General features: G+C 39.2%; 1 protein-coding gene across 5 annotated transcripts in view; it reads left to right on the top strand.

The window, feature by feature from the left end:
• kif16ba (kinesin family member 16Ba) overlaps positions 1–26,618 on the top strand; it is a 146,947-nt gene that overhangs the window by 86,805 nt on the left and 33,524 nt on the right. For 3 of the 5 annotated variants that reach the window (XM_041215272.1, XM_041215282.1, XM_041215300.1), the window contains 7 exons: positions 1,774–1,827; positions 4,301–5,704; positions 8,003–8,158; positions 11,071–11,182; positions 14,664–14,714; positions 22,034–22,156; positions 25,487–25,576. In XM_041215272.1, coding sequence (XP_041071206.1) covers positions 1,774–1,827; positions 4,301–5,704; positions 8,003–8,158; positions 11,071–11,182; positions 14,664–14,714; positions 22,034–22,156; positions 25,487–25,576 — 1,990 coding nt within the window. Of the gene's footprint in view, positions 1–1,773; positions 1,828–4,300; positions 5,705–8,002; positions 8,159–9,970; positions 10,113–11,070; positions 11,183–14,663; positions 14,715–22,033; positions 22,157–25,486; positions 25,577–26,618 lie in introns of those variants that run through there. The other 2 variants (XM_041215291.1, XR_005946343.1) reach the window with 2 other exon arrangements.

Here is a 26,618-nt window from a genome sequence, read left to right as displayed (position 1 = left end):
GGAATGAGGGATGGATTCAGTGACCAAGGAATTGAGCTTTGTTGGAGAGGTACAGAAGGAAAAAAAGACACTCGCATCTGGATGACAGCCTAAAATGTGCTTGGTAAATGGGCACAAAGAAAATTGAGGTTACATAGGCATGACAAAGATTAAGAGAGACATGTTCTGATCCTAACATGAGAGCATTCAAAGTTTAAAATCTCAGTTCCTGTGGTCAAATCATGTGACAATGGATCAAAGTTGGTTCTGCTTTTCTTAAAATCCTCAAAATCCAATATTCAAACCTCAACAAGTTATTGCTCACAAAATGTACCTACACTTTGTTAACGCACTTTTTTCTCTTGGAGGGAAGGTTAATATTAATTGCAGAGTTTTGCTTCATAATATATTTTGTTACTTTGGCAGAAGGAGTCCTCTATGTTTAGTTGGCTCCCAGATATGAAGTATTTTTCAAATGGAATCTGATAAATTTGATCTCTTCTTAATTAATCTTTTTTGCTTTCACTGCACTTCCCATGGCAGTCTTTTCACTATAAAGGGACCCATTTGTCTAAGGTAGTGATACTCCATTTGTATTTATTGATTGTGATGTCTGCATGAAATTACTTTACTAAAAATACACCAGGCATGTTTTGCAAATTTCTGTCCCTTATGCTGTCAGATGCACTAATTTGGATGTGAAAAATAGTTTGCACCTGGAATTATTCAAACAGCACTGGAGCACTGTCTTTCAATAGTATTTTAAGAAACAACTTGCATTTCTTTGCTTGCAAGAACACAATTTTTCAAGGTGCTTTACAAGGAGAGGGCGGACAGATGTTGGTGAGGAAACAAATTAATGAGGGAGTGGCAGAAAACTATAGGCATGATCCAAGAGGTGGGTTTTAAAGAGAGAGGAAGGAAAGGGAAAAGAGAGCATGGGTATAATAGCTGAAAAAAATTAACCTGCAGTGGTGTAGTGGAAGGGAAAGTTATAGACTGGAGTTAGGGGAAAGGAGATTTGAACTTGTGCATGTAGCTGGATAAAATTTTCCCAAAAGGGTGCGGCTAGGCCATGGAGGGATTTGAAAATGAGGATGAGACTTTGAAGCTGATTCACTCGAGCACAAGGAGCAGTTAGAGCTCAATGAGAATCATGTAATTGTTGAATGGAACTTTGTGCGGAAGAAGTCATGGGCCAAAGACTTCTGGATTTACCTGAATTGCTGAAAGGTGGACATGAGGCCACCTAGAGCATTTGAAAAAAAACTATTGTTGAGATAATGAAGAAAAAGATCAGGATTTCAGCAGTGGACAAAGTACAGAAGGGCTATAAATGAGCAGCCTCCCAGAGGTGGGAAAAGGCAGTCTTAATGATGGGGTGGATGCAGGACTGGAAACACAGCTCATGATCAAAGACAGCATCAAGGTTGTGCACCAACAGGGCTCAGAATGGAGTTCAGTGTAAGCTGAACCAGATCGATTCTATTTTGCAAACATGCAGCTATAGGAAGTTTTAACTCTATGCAGATTGGTGTCAGATAAAACAATTACTCCAGACTTCATAGTAGTGATGGAGAAGCACAGTGTCATCAGTATACAGGTGGAAAGTGTTCTTGCAGCTAATGCTAATTGTTGCATATTTTCAATTGGGTAAGAGGATTAATAGGTATAAGATGTATGAAGATGTGAAAGCAAACGCTGTACATGGATTTTACACCATCCGAGCAAAATACCCTGTTTTTATTAACCCAATATGTGAATAACCCGTTAATATTTGTGAATTTTTGCTAGACTTGAGTTTGAGAGACAACAGCGAGAGGAATTAGAAAAGCTAGAAAACAAGAGGTAAGGACTAAGAGGCAAAGCACAACTTTATGATTTAGGCAACTGACATAACTTGTTTATGGAAAAACTCAGCAGGTCTGGCAGCATCGGCGGAGAAGAAAAAAGCTGACGTTTCGAGTCCTCATGACCCTTCAACAGAACTGAGTGAACTCAGCTTTTTTATTCTCCGCCGATGCTGCCAGACCTGCTGAGTTTTTCCAGGTAATTCTGTTTTTGTTTTGGATTTCCAGCATCCGCAGTTTTTTGTTTTTATCTTTTGTTTTTATAACTTGTTTATGGTTAGGCTAATATCCTAATTGTATTGAAATCTCAAGAATTTGTTCTTTCAAATGCTCACAGTTGTTTACAATTCGTTCCATAGCTGTATTTGGTTTTGTATAATTATCTGAAGTTGAATATTGCTGAAAAGAGATGTTGAAGCTTTTTGTTTTAAGACGAAAAGCTTCAGCAACATATCTCTTTGCAGCAATGTTCAAGTACTGTGCTACCAAGCAACTGTTTATCTAAAGTTATTAAAAAGGGGAACAAAAAGTACTAGATTGTTTACCATGTGCTTGCACGCTTTTAATCATTTGAGTGCTGTAAGTATTTCAAAGTTCGCACCATTAATTGATTGTCATTTTTTTCAAAACCTAAGTAATATTAATCAAAATGTTGATGTATTCTTCACTTCACCTGAAGTTTCCCTAAAGACTTGTCAAAATATTGAACTTCTTTAGATGAGACTGAAGTTGTTGATAAACAGCTAGAGACAATAACATAGGGTGAAACTGATCTATTTGTTTTCCGAATGTGGATGGTGCTCACATGACCACCTTTGTTGCCTCTGCCTAATTGCCCTAAGAAACTAGTGATGGACCACCTTACTGGTGATTGTGGTTTAGGAAAGCAAAGCAAAGTCAAATCACGTTGTGCCTGACTAGAGTCATATGAAGGCATTTCATATTTTATTTAATGATGGTTAACTTTATGTAAAAGTTTTTCTAGGCCTAAGTTACATTCTTTAATGCTTAGACTCCATCAGAAGGATGCACCATCCATGGCTAACTAAGGAAGTTAAGCATGGTGTGAAATTGAAAGAAAAGTCTACAATGCTGCAAAGATTGGAGGTAGGCCAGAAGATTGGGAAATTTTTTAGAAACTAGCAAAGATTGACTAAAAATAATAATTAAAGAGGAAGAAATTGGAGTGTAAGAGAAAACTAGTAAAAAATATAAAGTTAGACAGTGAAAGTATCTACAAGTATATAAAAAGGAAAAGAGTAGCTAAAGTGAGCATTGGTCCCTTAGAGGATGAGACTGGAGAAATAATGAGAAATGAGAAAATGGTAGGTACTTTGAACAAATACAACTGTACAGGCATTAATGAGACCGCTCTTAGTGTACTGTGTACAGTTTTGGTCTCCTTACTTAAGGAATAAATACTTCTGTTTGCATTGGAAGCAGTTCAGAGAAGGTTCACTCAGCTGATTCCTGGGATGAAGGGGTTGCCTTATGAGGAAAGGTTGGGCCAGTACTCATTGCAGTTTAGAAGAATGGGAGGTGATCTTATCAAAACATATAAGATTCTCAGGAGGTTTGACAAAATAGATGCTGAGAGGATGTTTCCCTTTGTAGGGAATCTAGAACTAGGGGGAGCAGTTTTAAAAATAAGGTATCTCCCGTTTAAGAAAGAGATAGGGAGGAATTTGTCCTGTCAGAGGGCCATTAGTCTTTAGAATACACTTCCACAGAGAACAGTGGTGGCTTGGTCATTGAATATATTCAGGGCTCCGTTAGATTTTTGATGGACAAGGGAGCCAAGGATTATGGGGGATAGGCAGAAAAGTGGGGTTAAAACCACAATAAGATCAGTCAAGCTCTGGGCAGATGAGCTTGCGAAGTTGCTCTTGCAGAGAATCGGCATGGATATGACAGGCCGAATGGCCGCCGTCTGCATTGTAACCATTCAATGGTTCCATTTATGTTTATGGTGCATGATAGCACCACCACCTTTAAGTTCCCCTCTGATCCACACATTGTTCTGATTTGGAACTATATTGCCATTCCTTCATTGTTGCTGGGTCAAAATCCTGGAACTTCCTTCCTAACAGCACTGTGGGTGTTCCTACACCACATGGACCGCAGCAGTTCAAGAAGGCAGTTCACCACCACCTTCTCGAGGGCAGTTGGGGATGGGCAGTAAATGCTGGCCTAGCCAGCAGAGCCCACATTCCACAAATAAATTTATTTTTAAAATTCTAATGTCTGTTAAAATCAGTGTGGGTGCTGCTTTGGATTTGAGTAGCTTATGAAAGATAATAAATTTGGATCAAATGTACGTTTTTTATTAGGAAGATGTGTGCTATTTTTGGATATTAGTATAAACATCCAGGTTTCTGAACAATTGTAATTATTGGTTTATAGTGTGAAGTCTAATGTTTAATAAAATGTCATGTTTTAAATACACTTTGTTTACAATGTACTTATTTTAGGAGACTAATAGAAGAAATGGAAGAAAAACAGCAATCAGAGAAGTCTGAACTAGAGAGGTTACAGCAGGAAGTAGAGACACAACGCAAAGAGACTGAAATTGTGAAACTTCGTATCAGGAAACAAGAAGAAAGCCTGAAACGTCGAAACTTGGACATTGAAAGCAGGCTTAAAGACTTGATGGCTGAGAAAGAGAAGTTTGAGGAAGAGCGGCAAAGGGAGCAAGAAGAAATTGAACTGCAAAAGAAAAAGCAAGAAGAAGAAATTTACATACGGGTTCAGAAAGAATTACAGAAATTGCAGGAGCTTCATGAGCAAGAGAAAGCGGGTAAACTGGAAATTCTCAGAGAACTGGAGAAACTGAAAAGAGAAAAGGATGAGCGTAGCCTAAAACTAGAACTGGAAAAGAGAAGGCTAGAAGAAGAAGCAAAACATCAACTGATTCTTGTAACACGTCTGGGAGAACAGCTCAGAGAAAAACAGGAAACTATCCAACTGCTCAAACAAGGTGATGTGCAGAGCATAGATGAAGAGAAAAATACCCTTGAGGAAATTAGGGAAGTTCTTCTCAAAGCCAAAGAAGCTAGGCCTGCCGGAGGTGAGGAAGTTAGATCTACCGGAGATGAAGAGGCTAGACCTGATGGAGGTGAGGAACCTGAAGATGTCCAAAGAGCAAAGCAAAGATACATGGATCTGAAAAGAATACAATTGGAAAAGTTCACCACTTTGGAACAAAATGTCTCCTATCAAAAAGAGCTTCTGGAAAAGGAAATTGCTCTTGACCGTGAAGTTCTTGACCAGCTAAGGTATACACATCAGGAATCCGTGAATGGCTGTCAAAAGGAGGGTGAAAGTATTGCTTTAGATTCAGTCAAGTTGTTTGAAGCAGTGGAGAAACAGAAAGAGGTTGAGCAAAGGATGCTGAACAAAGAACGGCAGCTAGATTATTTGATGGGAAACCATTTGCCAACACTGTCAGAGGAAAAGCAAAGAGCTGCAGAAATTCTCGACCGAGGCCTGCCTAGTTTGGATGTTGTACTTTATGAGACAGAAAAAGAAATTGAAGAAAAAAAGGAGCAGCTAGCACAGTACAGAGCTAGCAACGATCAACTTCAACAACTCCAACAAACGTATGAATTTACTGCTAATATAGCTCGACAGGAGGAAAAGGTTCGAATGATTGAAAAAGAGATTATTGAATCAAGAGAAAAACAACAGAGAGAGGCATTGGAGCAAGCTGTAGCGAAAATAGAAAAGAGGCATTCTGCTCTTCAGCGTCATTCTGCCATTGACTTAGAGATTGAGGAGCAGAGACAAAAACTAGCAACATTAAATGACTGTGAAGAAGCAGATCTTCGCAATAGTCTAGAGGCGGAGCAGAAAGCCCTGGAACAAGACCGAGAAAGGTGAAATAACTTTTTTTTTTCAAAAGAATAAACTGTGAAAATCTGTTAAATGATATGCAGTGTGAAATGCCTGATCTGTACTCAGCTGGGGTAGCAGTAGCAGTGGTACTATTGACATTCGTGTCACTCGATGGAAATCAGCCAGAGCTCCTCCTTATTGCCCAGTAACTCCTGCTTGAAAGTGCCTGTACATAGATCTCATATGAAGACAAGAACTGGGTTCCATCCTGGTGCCTATAGTTACTTGAGCTATTTGACACTTCGTCAAGGCTAACATGAGAGGAATTGTCATATTGAGCTCCTGATGGGTGGTTTTTGCCTTGGCTCATAACTTCAGGAGAGGGCTCAACCCTTGTACCTGTGTGAGAAGACATAGCCAAACTATAGATAGATGGTGGCAATATGCATACCATATGTATTCCATGACAAGTGTCTGTTGGTCAAGGAGGGGGGAAATTCATCAAAAGGCTTGAATATTTTTAATATAAACGTGTATTTAGTTTCACATTTTCAAAATCATCCAACTGTTGCTATATGACAGCATGTGCCTTTTTTCATGACAAGATGGTCATTTGCACACCCCCCCCCCCCTCCCCCACCCACCCCCCCCACCCCCACAAACCACTCGTATATTTTAAAGATTTAACAATATGAATGTTTCATCCTCACTGTCAAAGGAGAAACATAAACAGCAGGTTTGTGTCTTGGTACATTCTAAAAACGTAGGAGTCAGTGTTTGCTTTTAGCATTCTGGTGAAGCTCTTCCCAAGCCAGGAGTGCATGTCCGGTTTCAGGCATGCATCTGATTCATGGGTCCATAACATTTTGACCTTTAAATAAATGCTACAGTTTCCATTTTGAACACTCACTATAATATTGGGTGATCTTTGGCCATGTTTAGTAGGACTAGATATAGTACAAATCTCACTGACCATACCCAAACAATGTAATTTAATTTCCACCTCAGAAGAGCATCCCTACAGTGTGCCAATGTGCTATTTTCCTATTTCCCATATTGTGATGATTATATGGATGCACTGAACAACTCCCTGAACACAAATGTAAGTCTGTAGATCTAGACTTTAAAAATAAACCTAAGTGATCGCTCTTAAGAAGAAAACCTGACATTTCTCCCTGGGTTATGAATACACTCTGGAGACTAAACTCTCTTGTCAGCAAAAGCATCTTGCATCTCTTACAATCCAAAGCACACTTTTTACTGACAAAATATCGAATTAAATTATAACATGACCCAGGGATCGTAAGAGAACCCTTGGTCCCACGTGGCACCTCATGTGTTATCCTCTTTGATGTGGAAAGTGGTCTGAAAAGCAGCTTGTCAAGATAAGGCCCATCTTCAGGCTGACAGATTGATTTATTTTAAATAAATTGGATGAATGAATAGAATACAACTTTCACGGTGAAATAAGCTAATTTCTTATCGTGCATTTTTGGAAAAGGATAGACAGCATAAAGACTGCATTTTAAGCTAAGCTGGGACTTATAGCTAGATGGTCTAAATCTAGCTACTCCCCATTGCCTACTAGGGCTCTCTTGCTCACTTTCTCACAAAGGGTGAAAATGCCAGCTTCATAAGCTTGTGAATTCAAAATTATTGGCCTGACAGAAATGCCTCTTCTTTCATGTGAGAACACAGCCTTTTCCAGTGTTTGTCTTGACTAAGCCCTCCTCAACTCGAATGGGCTAAGATGACATCTGGCTATTTGGGTGTCAGAAAGCAACTATTTAATCACAGTGGTGTGAAATACCCAAGATTGTACCACAATTCCCCTCTTTGTTTACAATGTAACACTCCAAATCAATGTAGAAATCACTTTGGATTGAGTACCGCTGGCTTACCGATAAGGCAAAATGCAGGATTTAATATTGCAGGAATATAACTAAAAATTTTAATACAAGCAATACAGCAATCATTACACATGTCCGTCATCCTATTGGTTTTTCTAAGTAAAATTGTCCATCTGAGGGCAACTGTATGATCTGGATTGAGATAAGGCAAGTTCTAAAAGGTCTTGATAGGCATGAAAAACCTTCATGCCTCATCTGAGCTGAGTTTAAGCCCAGGTGCCAGACACTATCCACTTCCCCATTTACACCTTTTGCTTTCTAAATTAAAACTTTTACGTTAATGTTAAGAGTTTTGCCATTGTTGTAGCTATTATTACCATTTCTTTGTATTTGTGTTTTTTGTTCTGTTAAATCATAGTTTAGCATGGCTCATTGCCTGGCCTTGGGCAGTCATGTGCATGCACTTAATGAGAGTTTCTTCTACTATAGGCTAGAGCAAGAAATTCAGCAACTGAAGCAGAAGATTTGTGAAAATAATGTGGCTCTAAGGATCTGTGGAACTGTCGAAGAAAAATCATCCCATGCCAGTGGTCCGGCCAGCCCTATAAGATCTTCAGCAACTACGACTCCAGTAGCTGATGATAGGTTTGTTTTCAAATGTCCATTGTTTTAGTGACTTGTCGTTTTTTTTACACTGGATACTAAATTAGCAAGAGCTGTAATTTATAGATCATTGTAATATTACCATCGATGTTTCATTAAAATAGATCAGAAAACACTGGTACAATTTGGAAAACTGGTTGTCAAGCTTTCTGAGCTACTTTGTTTAATGAGATAAATGCTGTCAGTAATCTTGCATGTATGTGGCTGTAATTATGTTGAAGCACAAATCACTGTGGGATTGCCTCCCTAACAGCACTGTGAGTGTATCTACACCACATGGACTGCAGTGGTTCAAGAAAACAGCTCACCACCACCTTCTCAAGGGCAATTAGGGATGGACAATAAATGCTGGCCCAGCCAGCAATGCCCACATCCTATGAATGAACAAAAAGATACTGTGTGGCCTGTGTTAGATTGTTGTGAGGCATATATATTATCTGGCCAGTTATAAAATACACTATTTAAATAATGCTTTCTGATAATATTAGCTCCTTTTACCTGTTAAAGCATTGTTTTAGTGATCAATATCCATTTGATCTTGTTTACCTCATGAAGTTGGCATCTTAAAAGTTGGGGACCATTTGGAAAACTGTGACCATAATATGAATAGGTTCAGTGTAAGACTAAGAATGGAAAAATCAAAACCCAACACAAAGATAGTTAACTTAAAAGAAGAAAGCATACAGGGCATAAAGAAACCTTATTTGGAAGGGAAAGTTGTCAATTAGAACAGTAATGTGAGGTGAACATTGGGGATTGTAGAACCACTTGTAGTAGATGTGGAACTGTTAATGGAATTACTATTCAAAGATCCCATAGCACTATTCAGAAAAGAGCAGGGGTTTCTTCCAGTGTTCTTGCCATAAAGACAGACTTGCATTTACATGGAGCCTTTCCTGGCCTCAAAACTCTTTACTGCCAATGATGTACTTTTAAATAGGTAGTCACTATTGTAATGTAGGAAACGTTTATCTTCAAGAATGCCACAAAAACAGATTAACTAGGTATGGTGTTTGCCCACATGGAAGACTTATTGTGCAGGTAGCCATTAAAGGTGGTGATGGAAGTAAAACAGGCAATATTTGTTTGAGAATGAGTAATATTAAATGCTACATTCCAAATAACCAGGCTGTGAAGGATAGAATGAAAGCCTTGTCTTTACACATTTAAGCTTTTAAACGCAGAGGCATATATTACAAACATACACCTCTGAACCCATCTGCTCCGATATATAGGAGTGTAAGCGATTTCCCCAGTTCATGCCCAACACCTGATCTGACAAGTTTGGAATTAGACTAGAAGGCTCCTATGGAAAAACCCATCAGTGCTAAGGCTGAGTGACCTGGGTCTGTGTTGTAAATATTCTCATTCTGTTATAGAATGGTACATGTGCATATAGTTCCTGGTCATCACCTCGTGGTTCCTGTGTCACATTATGTTAACTTTCACTCATGCAAAATGTATTTTGTTCAAATCTCTTGCAGCTTATTGGCTCACATTTATTCTAATAACCTTGTTTTTTACAATTAGAAACACAGTCATTAGAAATGTACAGAAAAACTCCCTTAACAGAAGATACCTTATTAACACAGATATATAAGCGTCTGGACTAAGACCCAAAATTTTAAAAAGACGTCATGATCACGCTTTTCAAAATAAAAGACTAACACCTATTCATTGGTTCTAACTCACAGTTTGGAGAGCAATTAAACAGTGTTTGATCTTAACCTGCATAGCTCCTTACCAAAATAATTATATTCTGATTGACGTAAGGTTCAATATATTTTTCAACAGAGACACTGTTGACTGCTTCGCCTTGGCAACAAAGGAGTACTTTGTGCATTACATAGTATGATACTCCCATAACTATGAAACAGCATATTATTTGACCTTCCCCTGAGCAGTATCTCTGAAGATCCACTACCATATGTAAAAGGTTTGTTAGCATGATTCAAATCCCACCATGGCAGTTTGAGAATTTCACTTCAGTCTTTTTTTTTACAAGTCTGGAATTAAAACTTAAAAACTGGTATCGGTAAAAGTGACCATACAATTGTTGTTTTTTTAAAAATGTAAACTTGCTCACTAATCTACTAATAGGGAAGGAAGCTTGCCATACTTATCCAATATATAGTCTACGTGGGATCCAGTTCCACACCAACATGATTGACTCCCAGCAAGCCTCTCAGTTGTATGAAACCGCTACTAAGAATGAAACCAATGGACCACTCGGCTGTGGGCTAGGCATTGAACCTGGACATAATGGCTTACCCAGCCTAGTTGACCTGGAAGGTTCCTTCGTATTGAGGGAACTGTCCTATAAATTAGTTAAGCAATGGTAATGAGATTGCTTTGGCGGGCCAGAAGGAGCAGCATTCTCTAATCTGGTGCCTCAGTTAGCAACATTCTGAGCTTCAGTAGATATAATCCATTCTTGACAAGCAGGTGTAAATCACTCTGTACCAGTCTTCTGCATGGGTTTTCAACTGACAAGAGCTACTAGGCTTCTGACTGCAGGCTGTTTCCATGCTTTTTGGTGCCAGACTGCTGTTAGTAGGAGGCATTAAAAAAAAATGCCCGTCCATCACCTGAACTGCACCCATCAGTCATTCAGCAGTTCTGTCTGTATGACCACGCTGCCTCCATAAAATACTGGTGCACATACCACTTACCCACTTGAGTGGTGCGAAATTGACAGCATCACAGGTCCCTGGTATTGTCATTCTTCACACCAAAATAAAAACAATTCTCTCTTTCACAATCTGTCATCCCATTGCTGTCTAACCACAGAAATCACACTCCCCATATAGTTGAATTGTAGTCATTTTAGTTCTATCCCATTTTCTACTTGAGATTACAAACACTTCACACTTGCCTTTTTTTGAATTTTTCAGGATAAATGCATTTATTGAAGAGGAAGTTCAGCGACGACTAGCAGAAAAAGCAAAAATACAAAATAGGCATGAAATAAATGATATACTTGACCTCTCCCTGTCCACAGAGCAGGTGTGTATAGTGTTGTCAACTTCAGTCTCAGAGCAAACTGTTGCAATGTTTAGTGTATTCAGCAGGCATTTCAAAATGCTGCCACTTCTAACAGCAATAATGAATTTGAACCAACGAGACCCATAGAACAAAACTTGAATGCGTTATTGCCTGTCTCAAGTTACCAGTAGTTGAAGGAGGAAATCATCTATATTGTAAAGTCATTTGTGTAAAATCACACCTCAATGAGTTCATATAGGGAAGTGTGCATTTTTATAACATTGAGAAAGAGCAGAAGAGGGGACAGGATAATTCAAGAAGTGGCAGCAGTGTGATACAACACTTGAGTTTTTTAAAAACCTAGCAGTAAGATTTCCCCAGATGATTAGGTGAGTTTATCCAGCATGTAGCAGAACCATGCAGACCACAAAGGTCCCAAGTTCAATCTTCAAACCCTGTTGGGTTTTCTGATCTTAGCAGTCTCATTGATAAGGGTACCACAATTGTATTTGGCTTCCCAGGGATTAAGGAGAGAAATATTAATGATGTTTCCCACTCCTCGCTGCTGCTCGGTGTTCCATGCTGAGACTGTGCATGTTGACATGTAGTGAGAAATGAAATTGACTTTTGAAAGGTACAGAAAGTTGATTGATCTGTGGAACTATACCTCCATGACAAGTGAACATCTTCAAGAGAGATGGGCAAAAAGATTTGCGAAGAAAATAGGTGAGAAAACAAGTATCCCTGTAGTTTATAGGAGGAAAAATAAATATGGTGTGATGATCACTAATATCTAAATTTGGAACCAGAGATTGTTCATGGCAAGCTTGTATTCTAACCCTAGGTATTCAGGTGGTAAAGGATGGAACTGGAGCCTAATCTTTAAAAGCTTTTATTTACAGAGATAAACATTACAAACATGCGCAACCAAACCCATCAAATGCCATTTCAGTCTGCTCCTATATATATGAGCACAAATGAATCCCCAGTTCATGCCTACCTTCTGAATAAATTAAACACTGCAAGTAATGTACAAAAATGAGCATTGCTTAACCAAATAATCTAGGACTGATGTTTGCCATTTCAATTCCACTGGTGAGTTATTTGTGTCTTTTTAAAAAAAAGACTATATTGTGCAGGATGTGGTGTGCATTTTTATTGTCAAAAATTATTTCTGCTTTGTGGATCACCTACCAGAAGCCCTAGATCTTCCAAAGGACACAAATAGGTGGTGAAGTAGGTCATTTGGCCTTTTGAGCCTGCTCCACTGTTCAACAAGATCATGACTAATCTTCTACCTTGACTCTGCCTTCCTACAGTATACTCATAATCCCTTAATTCCCATAGTACCCAAAAATCTATCAAGCACTGCCACAGCTCTTTGGAGTAGAGAATTCTTGGGTTGAAACATCGCAAGATTGTGTAAACCACCCACCCCCGGCCCTTGCTCATTGAGGCTCATTGCAGGGGCATGGAACACTTCCTGCTTCAAATACTAAATGTCAGAACCAAACGTGTCAAAGTCAGATGTAGCAAAGGAAGACAAAACCTTGCACATAGTCCCCAAAAACCTGGCACAACCACAGCATTCTGAATGCCACCATTTTAAAGTTTTCTCTGTGGTCCGTCTGAACAGAAGTGACAGTGAAGAATCAAAGGCAGTTTTCTGTTGTGGACCCATTCCTGATGTTGTATCAATGCTGCTCAAACTTTTTTCACATAGGACCTTTACAACCATTGGACAGTTGAGACTCCCATCCCAAGTTTCCAAACTGAATTTAAACCCAGGGCTCTGGGTGTCCAATGTTGCAGTGCCAATTAATTTTAAACAAGCTTTGAACCAATTGTATAATAATTAGAAGGTGCTACATAAGGAGGAATCTGAAATATAGAAATTATTTCAAATGAGTAATGCCTCAAAATTATACATTATCAAGACTATCCATTTGCTCATGATCTCCCTAAAGTGTTTAAGTTATACCAAAAATGTCATTTTTAAGTGTTTATGTTCTTTTTATACTTTATGGTTAATGAGAGCTTAAACCAGCATGGTGAACCCATCACAATTTGTTACTATATCTGTATGTGAACTAATGGTTCCGCAACTTCAAGGAGGCTTCTGTAATGAAGGGGCAAGGGAATGATAAAATTATATTCTTGTGTCCCTGTTGGTGAAAACAAACTAGGTAGTCCAAAAGCAGACTACTGCGGATGCTGGAAATCTGAACTAAAAAGATCAAATAAAAAAACAAGAAAATGCTGGAACAAACCTCAAGCAGGTTAGGCAGCACCTGTGTAGAGAGAGAAGCAGAGTTAAGATTTCGAGTCGTGACCTTTTATCAGAACTAGGAAAAGTTAGAGATGTTGTAGCAGTTAGTTGCAATTAAAATGAGGCCTTTAGGTCTCTGACTCAACACAAAGAGAAAAATGAAAATTGCTTTTAAAATTGAAGGCCAGGCCATTATATGCAATTTCTACATCCACACCTTGCAGCAAGACATTTGTGTGGCATTTGTCATAAACTGCCTAAATTCCAGTAGTTAACCAGATTATTAGCTTGGCTGGAAGACTTGTGACATAAGCTGGCAACACCAAGTATTTCTTTCCATAAAAAAGACGATGAAGGGAAATTTTGAATTCCCTCAAGTCAAACGTTGAACTGAGATATCCAAAACTCAAGGTTGATTTGCTGCTTTTGGGGGCACTTGAGCATTTTGAAGGGAGTAAACGAAAGAGCGGGATTAAAAATGTAACCTTTTTAAAAAAAAACTGAAACATTTATTTCATTTCCAACACTGGGTACTGAATATTCAACTCTGGGTCCTGAAATGAACAGTGCGATTCTTGTTTTGGAAAGATGATGCACATGTATGTGTAATAAATTCTATACTCATATTTATGAATGATATTCTGTGAACTAATGTTTATCATATTTTCATTATATTTGGCTTTCTATAAGTATTAACCTAAATATTTGAAACAAGTTTGGGAATTAACTTGTGCCCATTTCTGTATCTGGAAATTAACCGAATAGACTAAAAATGTTGCCTATTTAAACTGGCAGCTACATAAGCTGCAACCCTTACTGTAAAGTTGCTGTGTCATTTAGTGAAATTAATGCTCTTGTTGACATTATAGTGTGATGTTTGTAGTAATTTTGGAACAGGATTGCACATTTTGCCTTTCGTGTATTAGTGCTGATGGAAGGATTAAATTCCATTCCAAAAGAATAGCTAGTATTTTACTTGCAACATGGCTGAAGACTAGTCTATAATGGATTCTTTGTCCTTGTAACAAGCTTCATGAATTGTGCCCCTGGGTTGGATTCTTAAACGAGACAGCCGATCATTAGATAGATAATTATACCTATTGAACTGAAGCAATAATAGAGACAGAAGTTGTTGACAGATCTGCTACTCATGTTTAACAGTCTAATAGGCTTTGTAAAATCAAATACCATTTAAGAAAAAATGAAACTAATAATACTTCTGGCTCTTTTCAGGAAAACGGAAATCTTCAGAATAGCGTGAACCAGCGCAAACTGAAGTATAAGGTAGCTTTTTTTCATTTTTTTCGCTTGGATTGCTGCAAATTTCTTTTCTACCAGTGTAAACATCATATACTATTTTAGGAGAAGTCTTTCAAGTCCTTACTAATTGAATGCAGTAGTTTAATTTACATTTTGATTTGCAATTATTGGTGTTTATCTAATTTCAGCCAATTGAGTATGAAGAAGCCCTGTTTCAAAGTGTCATTTGTATGACATTGTCTACAGCAATAAACCTGGAGCATTTGGTAAAACTGTGTGAAAGGTGTCTGGAGGATGTGAATGCTAGCCAAAAATTAAGTCTTCCAACACCAGCTTTCATATTAAGATTGCATTTTTAAAACTGTTTAAAAGTATTTTTATTTATAGTGTACAATCATTTCCCATCTTGATTTTTGCCCAATTGCTTGGTGTCAGGCAACAGAATCATTTTTAGGTAGATTACAGGTTGTGTTCTGCCCTCACAACTTGATACACCAGTAATGGTGATAAGCAATTGCAACCAATTATTTTCCCTGTTATTTCATCAGTGCATGAATGGATAACTGCAGATAATGGTTTGAAAGCAGAAGTAAAAATTGAGTGTTTATTTCCAGAATCAGAGAGCAAAGAAAGACGATTAAGTGTGCACCTGTTAGAGTATTTTAGTTTTGATTATACTCTAAATTTCAGAAAGCGCATTAAATGTGACACAGATGGATATGTATTTAACTTTTTCCCCCGCTAGTAAGTTTCAAAATGCAAAATCCAGTAAGTGGCGTTCAAGTTGCCTACCAGCCAGCCACTAACCTGCCTGAGATTTTACGGGATGGGGGGCGGGGGTGGGGAGGTGCTTGCTCTTGTTTAAGTGGCCAATTAAGGGCCCATTGCTGGTATTTTACCATGGTGGGTGGAGGCCCATGCTATGCAGGGAGCCCAGTAGCTATTGCTCGCTACCATGTGTTGGGAAAGGGTGGGGTGGGATACCTCCTTTGTGGGCTGCCCAGGGCCCATCAAGGGCCCCTCCTAAGGTGCCCCCCGCCCTTAACCCTACCTCAAGCCTCTTAAACCCCCCTCACCCTTACCTGAACTGGTTGGCAGACCCATGCGAGACCCCCGTCTTACCTGAGCTCCTCAGTGTACTGGGACTGCCTGTAGACCTAGCTGTGGCTGTTGCTCCATGTGGCACTGTTGGGACTACAAAGCTGCTAGCCAATCAGATTGGCCAGTAGCTCTTGAAGGCTGTGCTTCTTACCTAGATAGGGGCAGAAGTATTGCCTTAAAGCATTTAACACTGCACTGAGCATTAAATTCCTGCGGGACAGCTATTAGGATCATGGGTAGGCTGTTCTCCCCCTCACATTTTAGTCACGGTGGGGAGGGGGGAGATGAAGGACAGTGATACCCCGTAAAATCCAGCGCATGGTGTTTTCACCATCCTCATTTGATTATTGAAAGCAAGTAATCTTAAATTACCACCAAGGGTTGGTTAATTGATAAGAAAATGTTAACCTTCTAATTGCTAAGAGCAGTGATAGAAAGTATCTTCCCTCATCTTAATTTCACACCGTTCCCCAATAGAAAACAAATTAGTTGAATTCTGAAAATTGGCAGAGAAGCATTATTTTATCACCGTGTTTTGATAATCTAAACATTCTAATTACCAGCAACTGTGAGAGAGATGGATATATGTCAGAAACTAAACACAAAATACCAAATTTAATGTTGACTAAGATTCTTTAGAAAGTTACAAGCAAATGCTACTGAATTTGGGCTATCACTCTTCAGCACCCAGTGAGGTCAATTTCCTCTTCCACCCCCTTGCTGACATACACTGGGAAGCCACCAGTGAGCCAAACCCATATGTTGCTCTTTTAGTTCTTTCAAGTCTCAGGTTCTTCTTGCGTGATTCTGAAAACTCCAGCTTCTCCCTCTATTGTGAAGCATAACAAAGGATTCCTCCCTTCCACAACAACCTGATCGCAGATCTAACAAACTCTAAACTCCTGTCCTAGTTTTACCAAACCCCAGGACCATTCACAATTCTCTCAAAGTCCAGGTCTATCTGCATTGCTACCAAAATATTGGACTAGTCCAAGTACGTCTCCACCTCCTTCCTAGCACTGCTAAACACCACGTAACTAGTACATGTTGCATAACATTTTGCTATGTCTTTTCAGCTTTAAAACGGTAAAGGCTGAAAAGCAAATTTATGGCCATTTATATACAGTTTTCACGGAATAATGTATATTTTTAGAATTCAATCCCCAAAGCATCAGTTTTTTTTAAAAAAGTTGCATTTAATGATTATGGGATGTGACTACCTTGTACTTTGAAGAGAACAGTTTAAAAGAATCTTGTGATACTCTCCATTCTATGCAACAAATACAGCATTTAAAATACATACCATTTATCTTGCCAAGATGTGGGCAAGTTGGAATTGAAAATCCATCAGTGAAAGTGCTGTCTGTCTAACACTATGGTCCTCTGTCAGATCTTCATTCACTGTTTGGATGTCGAACTGAGGGTGCAGGTCTTGAAATGTCAGACTTTTTTAGTTAAACTGACTGGTGCGTATTGGCGATGCAATCAGCCAATTGCAGAACTCTCAGGAGCTTGTTAAGTGGGTTAGGGAGTTAAAGTACCTGTTCAACAGATGCTACTGGCATGCACAAATGTCTTCATTAATGAAGGAACTGCCTTTTTTGTGAGGGTTACATAACTAAGATAACCTTGAGCCCAAATTTCCGGCACACACGCAGTGGTTATCCAACACAAGCCTAGCTTAGTATTTATGATCTCTGTGGTAGTGCCATTGGACTAGTAGTCTGGAGGCCCAGGCTAATGCTCTGGGGACAAGGGTTCAAATCCCACCATGGCAGCTGGTGGAATTTAAATTCAACTAATAAAAATCTGGAATTAGAAACCAATCTCTGTAATCATGACCATGAAACTATTATTGTTTGCCATTTAAAAAGAAAGCCCCTCTGCTTCACTGATATCCTTTAGGGAATGAAATCTGCCATTCTTACCTGGTCTGGCCTACATGTGACTCCAGACCCACAGCAATGTGGTTGACTCTTAAAGGCCCTGTGAAATGGCCTACCAAGCCACTCAGTTGTATGAATTTGTTTAATTTTAAAGATTAGTGTTAGATCCCCTCCCCCCACCCCTGAATCTCCTGAGCTCAAAATGCAAACTAAACCCTGCCCTCATTTTGGTGAATTTCCGCTGCATTCCCTCCAAGGCCAGGAAATCATCCTGAAGTGCAGTGCTCAAAATTTCTTAACATCGATTCACTTCAACGTTGTTTCACTTTAACATCCTTAATAAAGTAGTGTCAATATATCCATTAACGTTGCCAGTTTCACTTTAACATCGTTTCCCACATACAATGACTTCTGTGGCACATCAGTCACATGATTTTTCCCAGTCCCTCTTCTGCTCCCGGCCTTGCCAACTTCCACCCTCAGTCCCTCTTCCAGCTCCCGGCCTCTGTTCTTACCCTAGTCCTCAGGGTCCATTCTTCAGCGACTCCTGGCTTCTGGCTCTGCTGCTGGCTCTCGTTCTGAACTCTCTCAGAAATCATGGGCTCCCTTCAGTGGTGGACGTTGGTCGGTGCAGCTACTTCTGGGGCTTCAACTGGGGCTACATGCACTGACCAGCTTCTGCCACTAGATGGAGCCTGGTCAGCTGAAAAGTACTGTGTACTGAGGTGAACAATTTAATTGTATTATATATTGTGTTTTTATATTTAATGATGTATTTTAGTTTGCAAGTATCTCAGCTGGGAATGCACAGAGCTACACATGTATTGTACAGTATTTCAATTTATTCATTGCTTTTTCCGGGCAAGAAATATCCAAAGGAGCCCAATTCTGGCTTTAACATTGATTCCTATGGAAACCTATGATTCACTTGGGCATTTCACTTCAAGTTGCAATTTTCATGAACGCAACCACAGCTTTAAGGAGGGATTCCCTGTACTCCATTCCAGATGGGGTCAGAGCGGGGGCCTATACACCTCAGGGATCATTTCTTCAATTTTGAATTCAAGCTCCATTGATATAAACGAGTGATTTTGGTTAGTTTTGTATGATACATTAGCTTTCAGTGTTCTGTGTAAATGGACACCCAGATCCCTCTGCTCCTCTGCAGCTTCTAGTCACGCAAAATTAAGAAAACATTGTGCTCTTTCTTTCCAATTCCAAAGCTTGTGAACTCATAAATCCAATCCAAAATATATTAATCTTTAATGTGGCACAAGAAAGAAATTAGTTAAAATTGATGCTCATAATATAAAACCTGTAGCAGTAGTTGAAACATGGTTGCAGCTGGGTCAAGACTGCCAGTAAAATATTCATGGGTGCAAAGCTTTCAAAGGGGCTCTATAAGGAAGAAATGATGGAGAGTAGCAATTTTAGAGACTGTATCACAAAATTAGAGTAAAGGGATTTAAATAGTGACATGGTTCACATCAAATCCATTTGGAGTGACCTGAGAGATATCATGTGATTGATCTCATAGACCGCCGATGCTGGTAAAAACAATTAAGGATGACGTTTAGAGAGAAATTAGCAAAGTGTATGTCAATAATAGAGCTATGAGATCATAAGACTTAGGAGCAGATGTAGGCCATTCGGCCCATTGAGTCTACTCCAACATTCAATGAGATCATGTCCGATCTGATAATCCTCAACTCCACTTTCCTGCCTTTTTCCCATAACCCTTGATTCCCTTACTGATTAAAAATGTCTATCTCAGCCTTGAATATACTTAACGATCCAGCCTCCACAGCCCTCTGTGGTAAAGAATTCCACAGATTGACTACCCTTTGAGAAAAGAAATTTCTCCTCATCTCTGTTATAAATGGGCACCTCCTTACTCTGAGTTTATGCCCTCTGGTCCTAGAGTCTCCCACATGGGGAAACAACCTCACAGCATCTGCCCTGTCAGGCCCCCTAAGAATCTTATATGTTTCAATAAGGTTGCCTCTCATTCTTCTAAACTCTAATGAGTACAGGCCCAACCGACTCAACCTCTCCTCATAAGAAAATCCCTCCATCCCCGGGATCAACCTTGTGAACCTTCTCTGGAATGTCTCCAATGCCAGTATATCTTTCCTTAGATGAGGGGCCCAAAACTTTTCATAGTATTCCAGGTATAGTCTAACTAGTGCCTTGTATAGTTTTAGCAAGACTTCCCTATTTTTATGCTCCATTCCCTTTGAAATAAAGGCCAACATTCCATTTGCCTTACCTATTACCTGCTGAACTTGTGTGCTAGCTTTTTGGGATTCATGCATGAGGACCCCCAAATCCCTCTGTGCTGCAGCTTCTTCAGTCTTTCTCCATTAGGTCCTCTATTCTTCCTGCCAAAGTGTATAATCTCACACTTTCCCACATTATTTAACCCGCCACATTTTTGCCCAATCACTTGACCTGTCTATATCCTCCTGTAGACTTTGTGTCTCCCTCACCACTTGCCTTCCCACTATTTTAGTGTGGTCTGCAAACTTGGCGATAGTACATTCATTTCCCTTATCCAAGTTATTAATATATATTGTAAATAATTGTGGATCCAGCACTGATCCCTTTGGCACTCCACTAGTTACCGGTTGCCATTACTAAAAATGCCCCCCTCCCCCCCCGTATCCCAACTCGCTGGCTTCTATTGATTAGCCAATCCTCTATCCATGCTAATATACTACCCCCAACACCATGGGCTCTTATCTTATTAAGCAGCCTTATGTGTGGTACCTTTATTTGGATTTCCAAAAGGTGTTCGATATATTGCATCTACTAGTTCCCCTTTATCCATCCTGCTTGTTACCTCCTTGTAATTACCTTGTAATTGTAGATCTTAGTTATCCAACAATAGACTGGTATGGGAAAAATTAATGTTTGCCTTTAGAATAGGAAGGTTTTGCTTTTGTGTTTGGAACACAACCTGGTTCTGAATAATAAATAAAGCAAGTGGGTGCCCTATAAGTTAGGGGATCAATTGGGGAAACAGCACATTTTAATTAAGCAGTATAATAAAAGAAAAGTTGAGGGCAAATATATTTGACTGGGACGGTGCCAGTGTGGAGCAAAAGCCAAATAATAGTGAGATCAAAAGTGATCTGGTTAATTTTAAAAATGGATGGGAATTTTGGTAATTGGTACTTTAGATCTGCAACCAAAAGTAGGAAATGGACAAGGAAATATTCAATTATCTTCAGGGAAGAGAAATAGGAAAAGGATCAAAGCCAGGGTTTCAAGGGTAAATAGGAAATTGGGCCAAATTTGAAATCGAAGAAAAGCATTTAGTGCAGATGGCGAGCAGAAATTGAGAACAGATGTAAAGAATATATATAGGAAACACTGCAAAAAGAAAAATTGGAAAGTGTATGAGGATTACTGAGCAAATTGGCGAAAAATGTAAGTTACCTGCAAGTACGTTACATATCAGAGGACTGTAAAGTTAGTGGTAAAACCACTAAATGTTGAAAGGCAGAGTAGTAAGTAAGAAATTGCTTTCGTTTGAACCAGTAATAACTTTGATATTACAGAACTACAAGGGGTGAGTAAGGAAGTTACTGGAAATTATTAGTCAGTGAGAAGTGGTACAAAAGAAGTTATTCAAACTTGAAATAGATAAATCATCAGCATCTGACTTGTCTCTCTCCTGTCTGCTTTGCTTCGTACTTAATTTAGATTTACCAAATGAAATGAGGAACTTGTAAGGATCTCTAGATGTTTTGTTTTGTTAATGTTTTGTAGCTCTAGTGCTGTGCACTGGTGCAATTAGGCTGCCTACAGCCACTGGCATTTGAAAATGCAATCAATCACTGAGAACCTAGGGATAGGACTCTGCTCTAGCTGTTAAATTAAAAAGAATTTAAAATAAATTACTTATGCCATACATCAGTAGCGTTGGTGGCTGTTTCTTTGTGTACTTGTCTGTCAGTGACAGTTTGCACTGATTGAACATTTGAAGAGAATGCTGCTATTTTCAAACCTTTTAACTACTGGTCCTGTTTTGTGTTTTTTTAATGAAGTTTAGTGTTAGGGAGTGTAAACAAGAAAACCTTGCCAATTTATCAGAAATGGTTCTCTTAGTTTGAATAGTTATACCTCATTTAAACAAACTGCAATCAAGGTTTTGTAAATTACTGTCTTTTAGAGCTGAAAAGTTAGCATTTCTTTGTCAAGGTTGTCATACTTTCTATATTATTGAACTGGGCCTTACAGGATCTTCCCTCCTGTATCTTCACTTTGCTTTGTGTTTGGTATTTCTTGCAATCATGACGCAGTGTTAGTTAATTTTCTTATTACTGATCCAAGATTTCTCTGTTTTGGTAGCGCTTATTCTCTCGAATGCTGGAGACTGATCCAGACAGCCTGAAGGATCCTATTAAAATTAGTATTCCCCGTTATGTCTTGCGCGGACAAGGAAAAGATGAACACTATGAGTATGAAGTGAAGGTGAGTGTTTAGCTTCCTTTCCATTCCAATGTAAATATAGCAATTCTATGTCTTTCATTTCTGAATTATAAAATTCCCAAGTGTGAAAATTAATTTTCACACAGGAATTGCACTTTCACCAGCACTGACCAGGCGTTCAATATTACAATAATTTAGGTAGATCTTTGAGGATGAGAGTATCCTTTCTAATGTGTTATTAAACCGTAATTTATAACGAATGCAATCAACATTCCACGTACTCAATTTTACATCACAGAATCTTAACAGCACCAAAGGAGGCCATTTGGCTCATCATGTATGCACCGGCTGTCCAAATGAGCATCATGACCTAGTGCCATTCTCCTGCCTTTTCCCCGTACCCTTGCAGATTGTTTCTATTCAAATAATCATCTAATGTCCTCTTGAATGCCTTGATTGAACATGCCTCCACCACACTTCTAGGCAGTGCATTCCAGACCCGAACCACTCGTTGTATGAAAAAGTTTTTTCTCACATCACACTTGCTTCTTTTGCAAATCACTAAATCTGAACTCTCGTTCTTGATCCTTTTACAAGTGAGAACAGCTTCTCCCTATCTGCTCTGTCCAGCCCCCTCATGATTTTGAACATCTCTATCAAATCTCCTCTCAGCCGCCTTCTCTCCAAGAACAGTCACAACCTCTCCAATCTATCCTAGTAGCTGAAGTTTCTCATTCCTGGAACCATTCTTCTAAACCTTAATTTTCACACAGGAATTGCACTTTCACCAGCACTGACCAGGCATTCAATATTACAATAATTTAGGTAAATCTTTGAGGATGAGAGAATCCTTTCTACTGTGTTATTAAACTGCTGATGACACACTTTACATGACACCCGACTTCCCAAGACTGACATTTTCATGCATCTCCAGGTAAACTAAAAGTGTGGAAGCATACTTTGCTATTTAGAAAAAAAGAATTGTGAGATTCTTGCCTTGATTAGACGTGGAGTCAGGAAAACAGAGGGCCGCCCAAAGCTGTCATGGAGCTCCAGCGAGGCACTCCCCTGGGACTGTTTTACCATGAAAATAGTACCATGACTTAAGTATAAACCAGTCCTGATTCAGCTGGATAGATCATAGGAAAAGTCAAGAGTAAGTTATCAGTAGGAATATTCAGAGAACTGTCAAACAAAAATATATTTTTGCTTCCAAACAAATGATGTAAATGCATTTTTATCCTTCTGTGGTGGCAGAGCATATTGCCAGCAACCCCCCCCCCCCCAATAAGGAGTTTATGCAAGTTCTCGTTTCTAAATTCCCTGAAACATTTTCACCCAGTGTCTGTTGGTTACCTTTCATTTCCATGCCTTCACATGTTGCAGTATTCTGGAAGGGTGGAATTTGGGTCAGCACTTGTGGCCGTTAAACAGTTCTCTGTAGAACTATAGAACTCTCAAATCAGCAGATTTACCGAGGCTGAAAAAACTTTGTGTGCGGTGACTGTTTTTATTCAGCAGCACTAACTAATAAACATGTAGCCGTTGGGGGATATAGCCCTAGAGTTCAGACATGGGATCAGAAGTAGGCTATTTTTAAAATTTATTTTTGAGATATGGGTGTCACTGGCAATGCTGGCATTTATTGCCCATCCTTAGTTGCCCTTAGAAGATGGAGATGGGCTGACCCCCTTGATGCATGTGAGGGGCTTACTAAGCCATCTGGGAGGGCAGTTAAAAGTTAATGATGTGACCATGGGACTTGGGACTGGAGTCATATATAGGCCAGACCAGGTAAGAACAACATTTTTCCTTACCTAGAAGATATTAGAGAACCAGTTGCATTTTTACAACAATCCATGGTCACATTCCTTGGGTGCGGTGCTCAACATCAACACAGTACTCCAGATGAGGTCTGATCAAGGCTCTTTAGATTTGAAGTTTCATTTCCTCTCCTTGTTACAATCTCCTTGAGATAAAGGTCAACATTCATTAGACTTTTTGAGTGCTTTATGCATTTATTCACTTAGTGATTTGTACACCTGATCACCCAGATTCCCCCTCCTCCAGTTCCTAGTTTCTCGCAATTAAGAAAATACTCTGATTTCTCTCGCTTGCATCCTCACACTTTGACATGACTAAGCATCTTGAATTTCTCTACCAGTTTCTTTTAATACCCTGGGTAAAAGCTGTCAGGTCCTGGAAGTTTATCTATCTTTAAGTCCTCTTATTTTTTCTATTAATATTTTCTTACTTAGAAAATCCAAATGCTGTGATTTTCAGCAATCTAAATGAAAAGATAATGCTGATTCAAATGATGCATCAGACTTGATATGTGGCAAAAACAGGTTATCTCAAATGCAAATAAATGCACTGCAGTTATATTTTGCCCATTATTGCTGTAATCTTTACTTGGTATCAGTAAAATACACTTTGGTAATCTGCTGATAACTGTTTATTTACAGTATTAAAGGATAAAATACAGCTTGTGCTGTTGGCTTCATGAACAAATGCACAGTACAATATGATCCTTAGTTGTATAAATCAGAGGGCTCCATTCTTGTTCTTGCTGAGTGGCTTGATCTCTCTTTGGGCAACAGTTTGAGGTCTGCAGTGAGCTTTAGTATTCCAGACTGAGGAGGAAAAGAGTCAGCCACAGTAGCATCTCTTAATCATGTCCTCTGACTTCTCCCTGGAAAAGGTGGCTATGTTGGACACAAGGTGATAGCTTTACAACTTACCACTGAGGCCTGAAACTGATTTTGCAGTTTAGCTTCTCCATTCAAAATCATGTTTGGTCATGTCAAAAGTGAGAATACAAGCAAGAGAAATCAGACTATTTTCTTAATTGGTTGCCCATTGTGGAAAATATCCAATCTGTAACATCAGTTATTATATCTGAGCAAAGAGTTTGAAAACCTTTTCCAAAGGGGGGGATGGGAATGGTCTTGTGATTCTCTGCAGTTGAATAATTTCCTGACACTTATTGTTTTACACTTGAAGAGTAGCCACTTTATTGAAACATTGGAGAACTGCCAGCACCTGTGGAACCAAATCCCAGAAAATCAATGTTTTTTAGTAGGATGCAGTAGGGAGAAGTAAAAATGCACTTGGACTCAGGCCAATTTGAAAAGTTAATTTATTTTGGCTTTTGCACGGTTATTCATCCAATGCATTCCACATGGGCAAACAATTAAATTTGCTAAGGCCAAATAAATTTGAGACTTCATAAAGGAACTCTGCAGTGTTCAGAATGCAACTGATTTTGGGGTACAACTGAAAATCAAACTTTTTATACTCAGGCTGTACAGTCAAATAAATGAGGTTACATTTTGCTATTCTACAAGAATGAATAATATTGCATTCTGTTAGGTAACCATCCTGGAGGACACTTGGACAGTGTTTCGACGATACAGTCGTTTCAGAGAACTGCACAAAATAATGAAGGTGAAATACCCAGAGGTAAACTATCATTTAAAATTTGGAAATCGGCCCAGTCTGTAACATGATAATGGGACACGTGCTTTACCCTTTTGTTATCGCAGTTAAACAATAGCGAGGGCAACGTGCCATTTGCTTTTGTATTTTTGATCAGCTTATTTTTTGCCAGATTGCAGTCTTTCAACTGAATACTAAGGTCATTTTCATTAAGTTGCTTCGTAAAACCCTTCTGTTGGCTGGATGCAAGTGATAATTGCAGATAGACTAGGGCTGGATGGAATTTTTTTTTTCATTCACGGTATGTGGGCTTCACTGACTGGGCCAGCATTTAATGCCCATCCCTAGTTGCCCATGTGGTGGTGGTGGTGAGCTGCCTTCTTGAACCACTGCAATCTATGTGGTGTAGGTACAATCACAGTGCTGTTGGGGAGGAAGTTCCAGGTTTTGACCCAGTGACAGTGAAGGAACGATGATATATTCCCAAGTCAGGATGGTGGGTAACTTGGAGGGGAGCTTCCAAAATTGATAGAGCCTGGATATTTGGAAATGCTTTATTAACTGTAGATATTGTTGTATATATGTGTGCATTCTCCATTTGCAATAGAGGTCAGTTTTACTATAGTAAGAGTAAAACTACAAATTCTGTAAATCTGAAACGGTGCAAGAAGCTCTCAGCATGTCACTCAGCATCTCCCACAGCAAGATGGCATGGAACAAATATGTTGATGTCTCAGATCTAGGTGGGTGCCACTTGGGATAGGAAATATTTGTCAGAACATTCTTCTCCAGCTGTCAGATTCTGTTCCATTTTGCCATAATTCCCTGTTTCCATTTCCTTACTCTGCCTTACTCTACCAGCTACTTCAGCTATTTCACATGTCATCTGTGCATCTTAAAGTCATTAATATATATCTTCCTATCATCCCATATCACTTGAGCCATTTAACCATCTTCTGTTTTCCATTTACATAGAATTTTCAGCACAGAAGCAGGCAATTCAGCCCAACTGATCCGTGCTTGTGTTTAAGCATTTGATAGCTCATTTAAATTCCTCTCGTGTCCA

The sequence above is a fragment of the Carcharodon carcharias genome, chromosome 2 (assembly GCF_017639515.1).
Source record: "Carcharodon carcharias isolate sCarCar2 chromosome 2, sCarCar2.pri, whole genome shotgun sequence".
Classification (NCBI taxonomy): domain Eukaryota; kingdom Metazoa; phylum Chordata; class Chondrichthyes; order Lamniformes; family Lamnidae; genus Carcharodon; species Carcharodon carcharias.
Note: the sequence above shows the minus strand (reverse complement) of the source record. Positions and strands in the feature narration are given on the sequence as shown.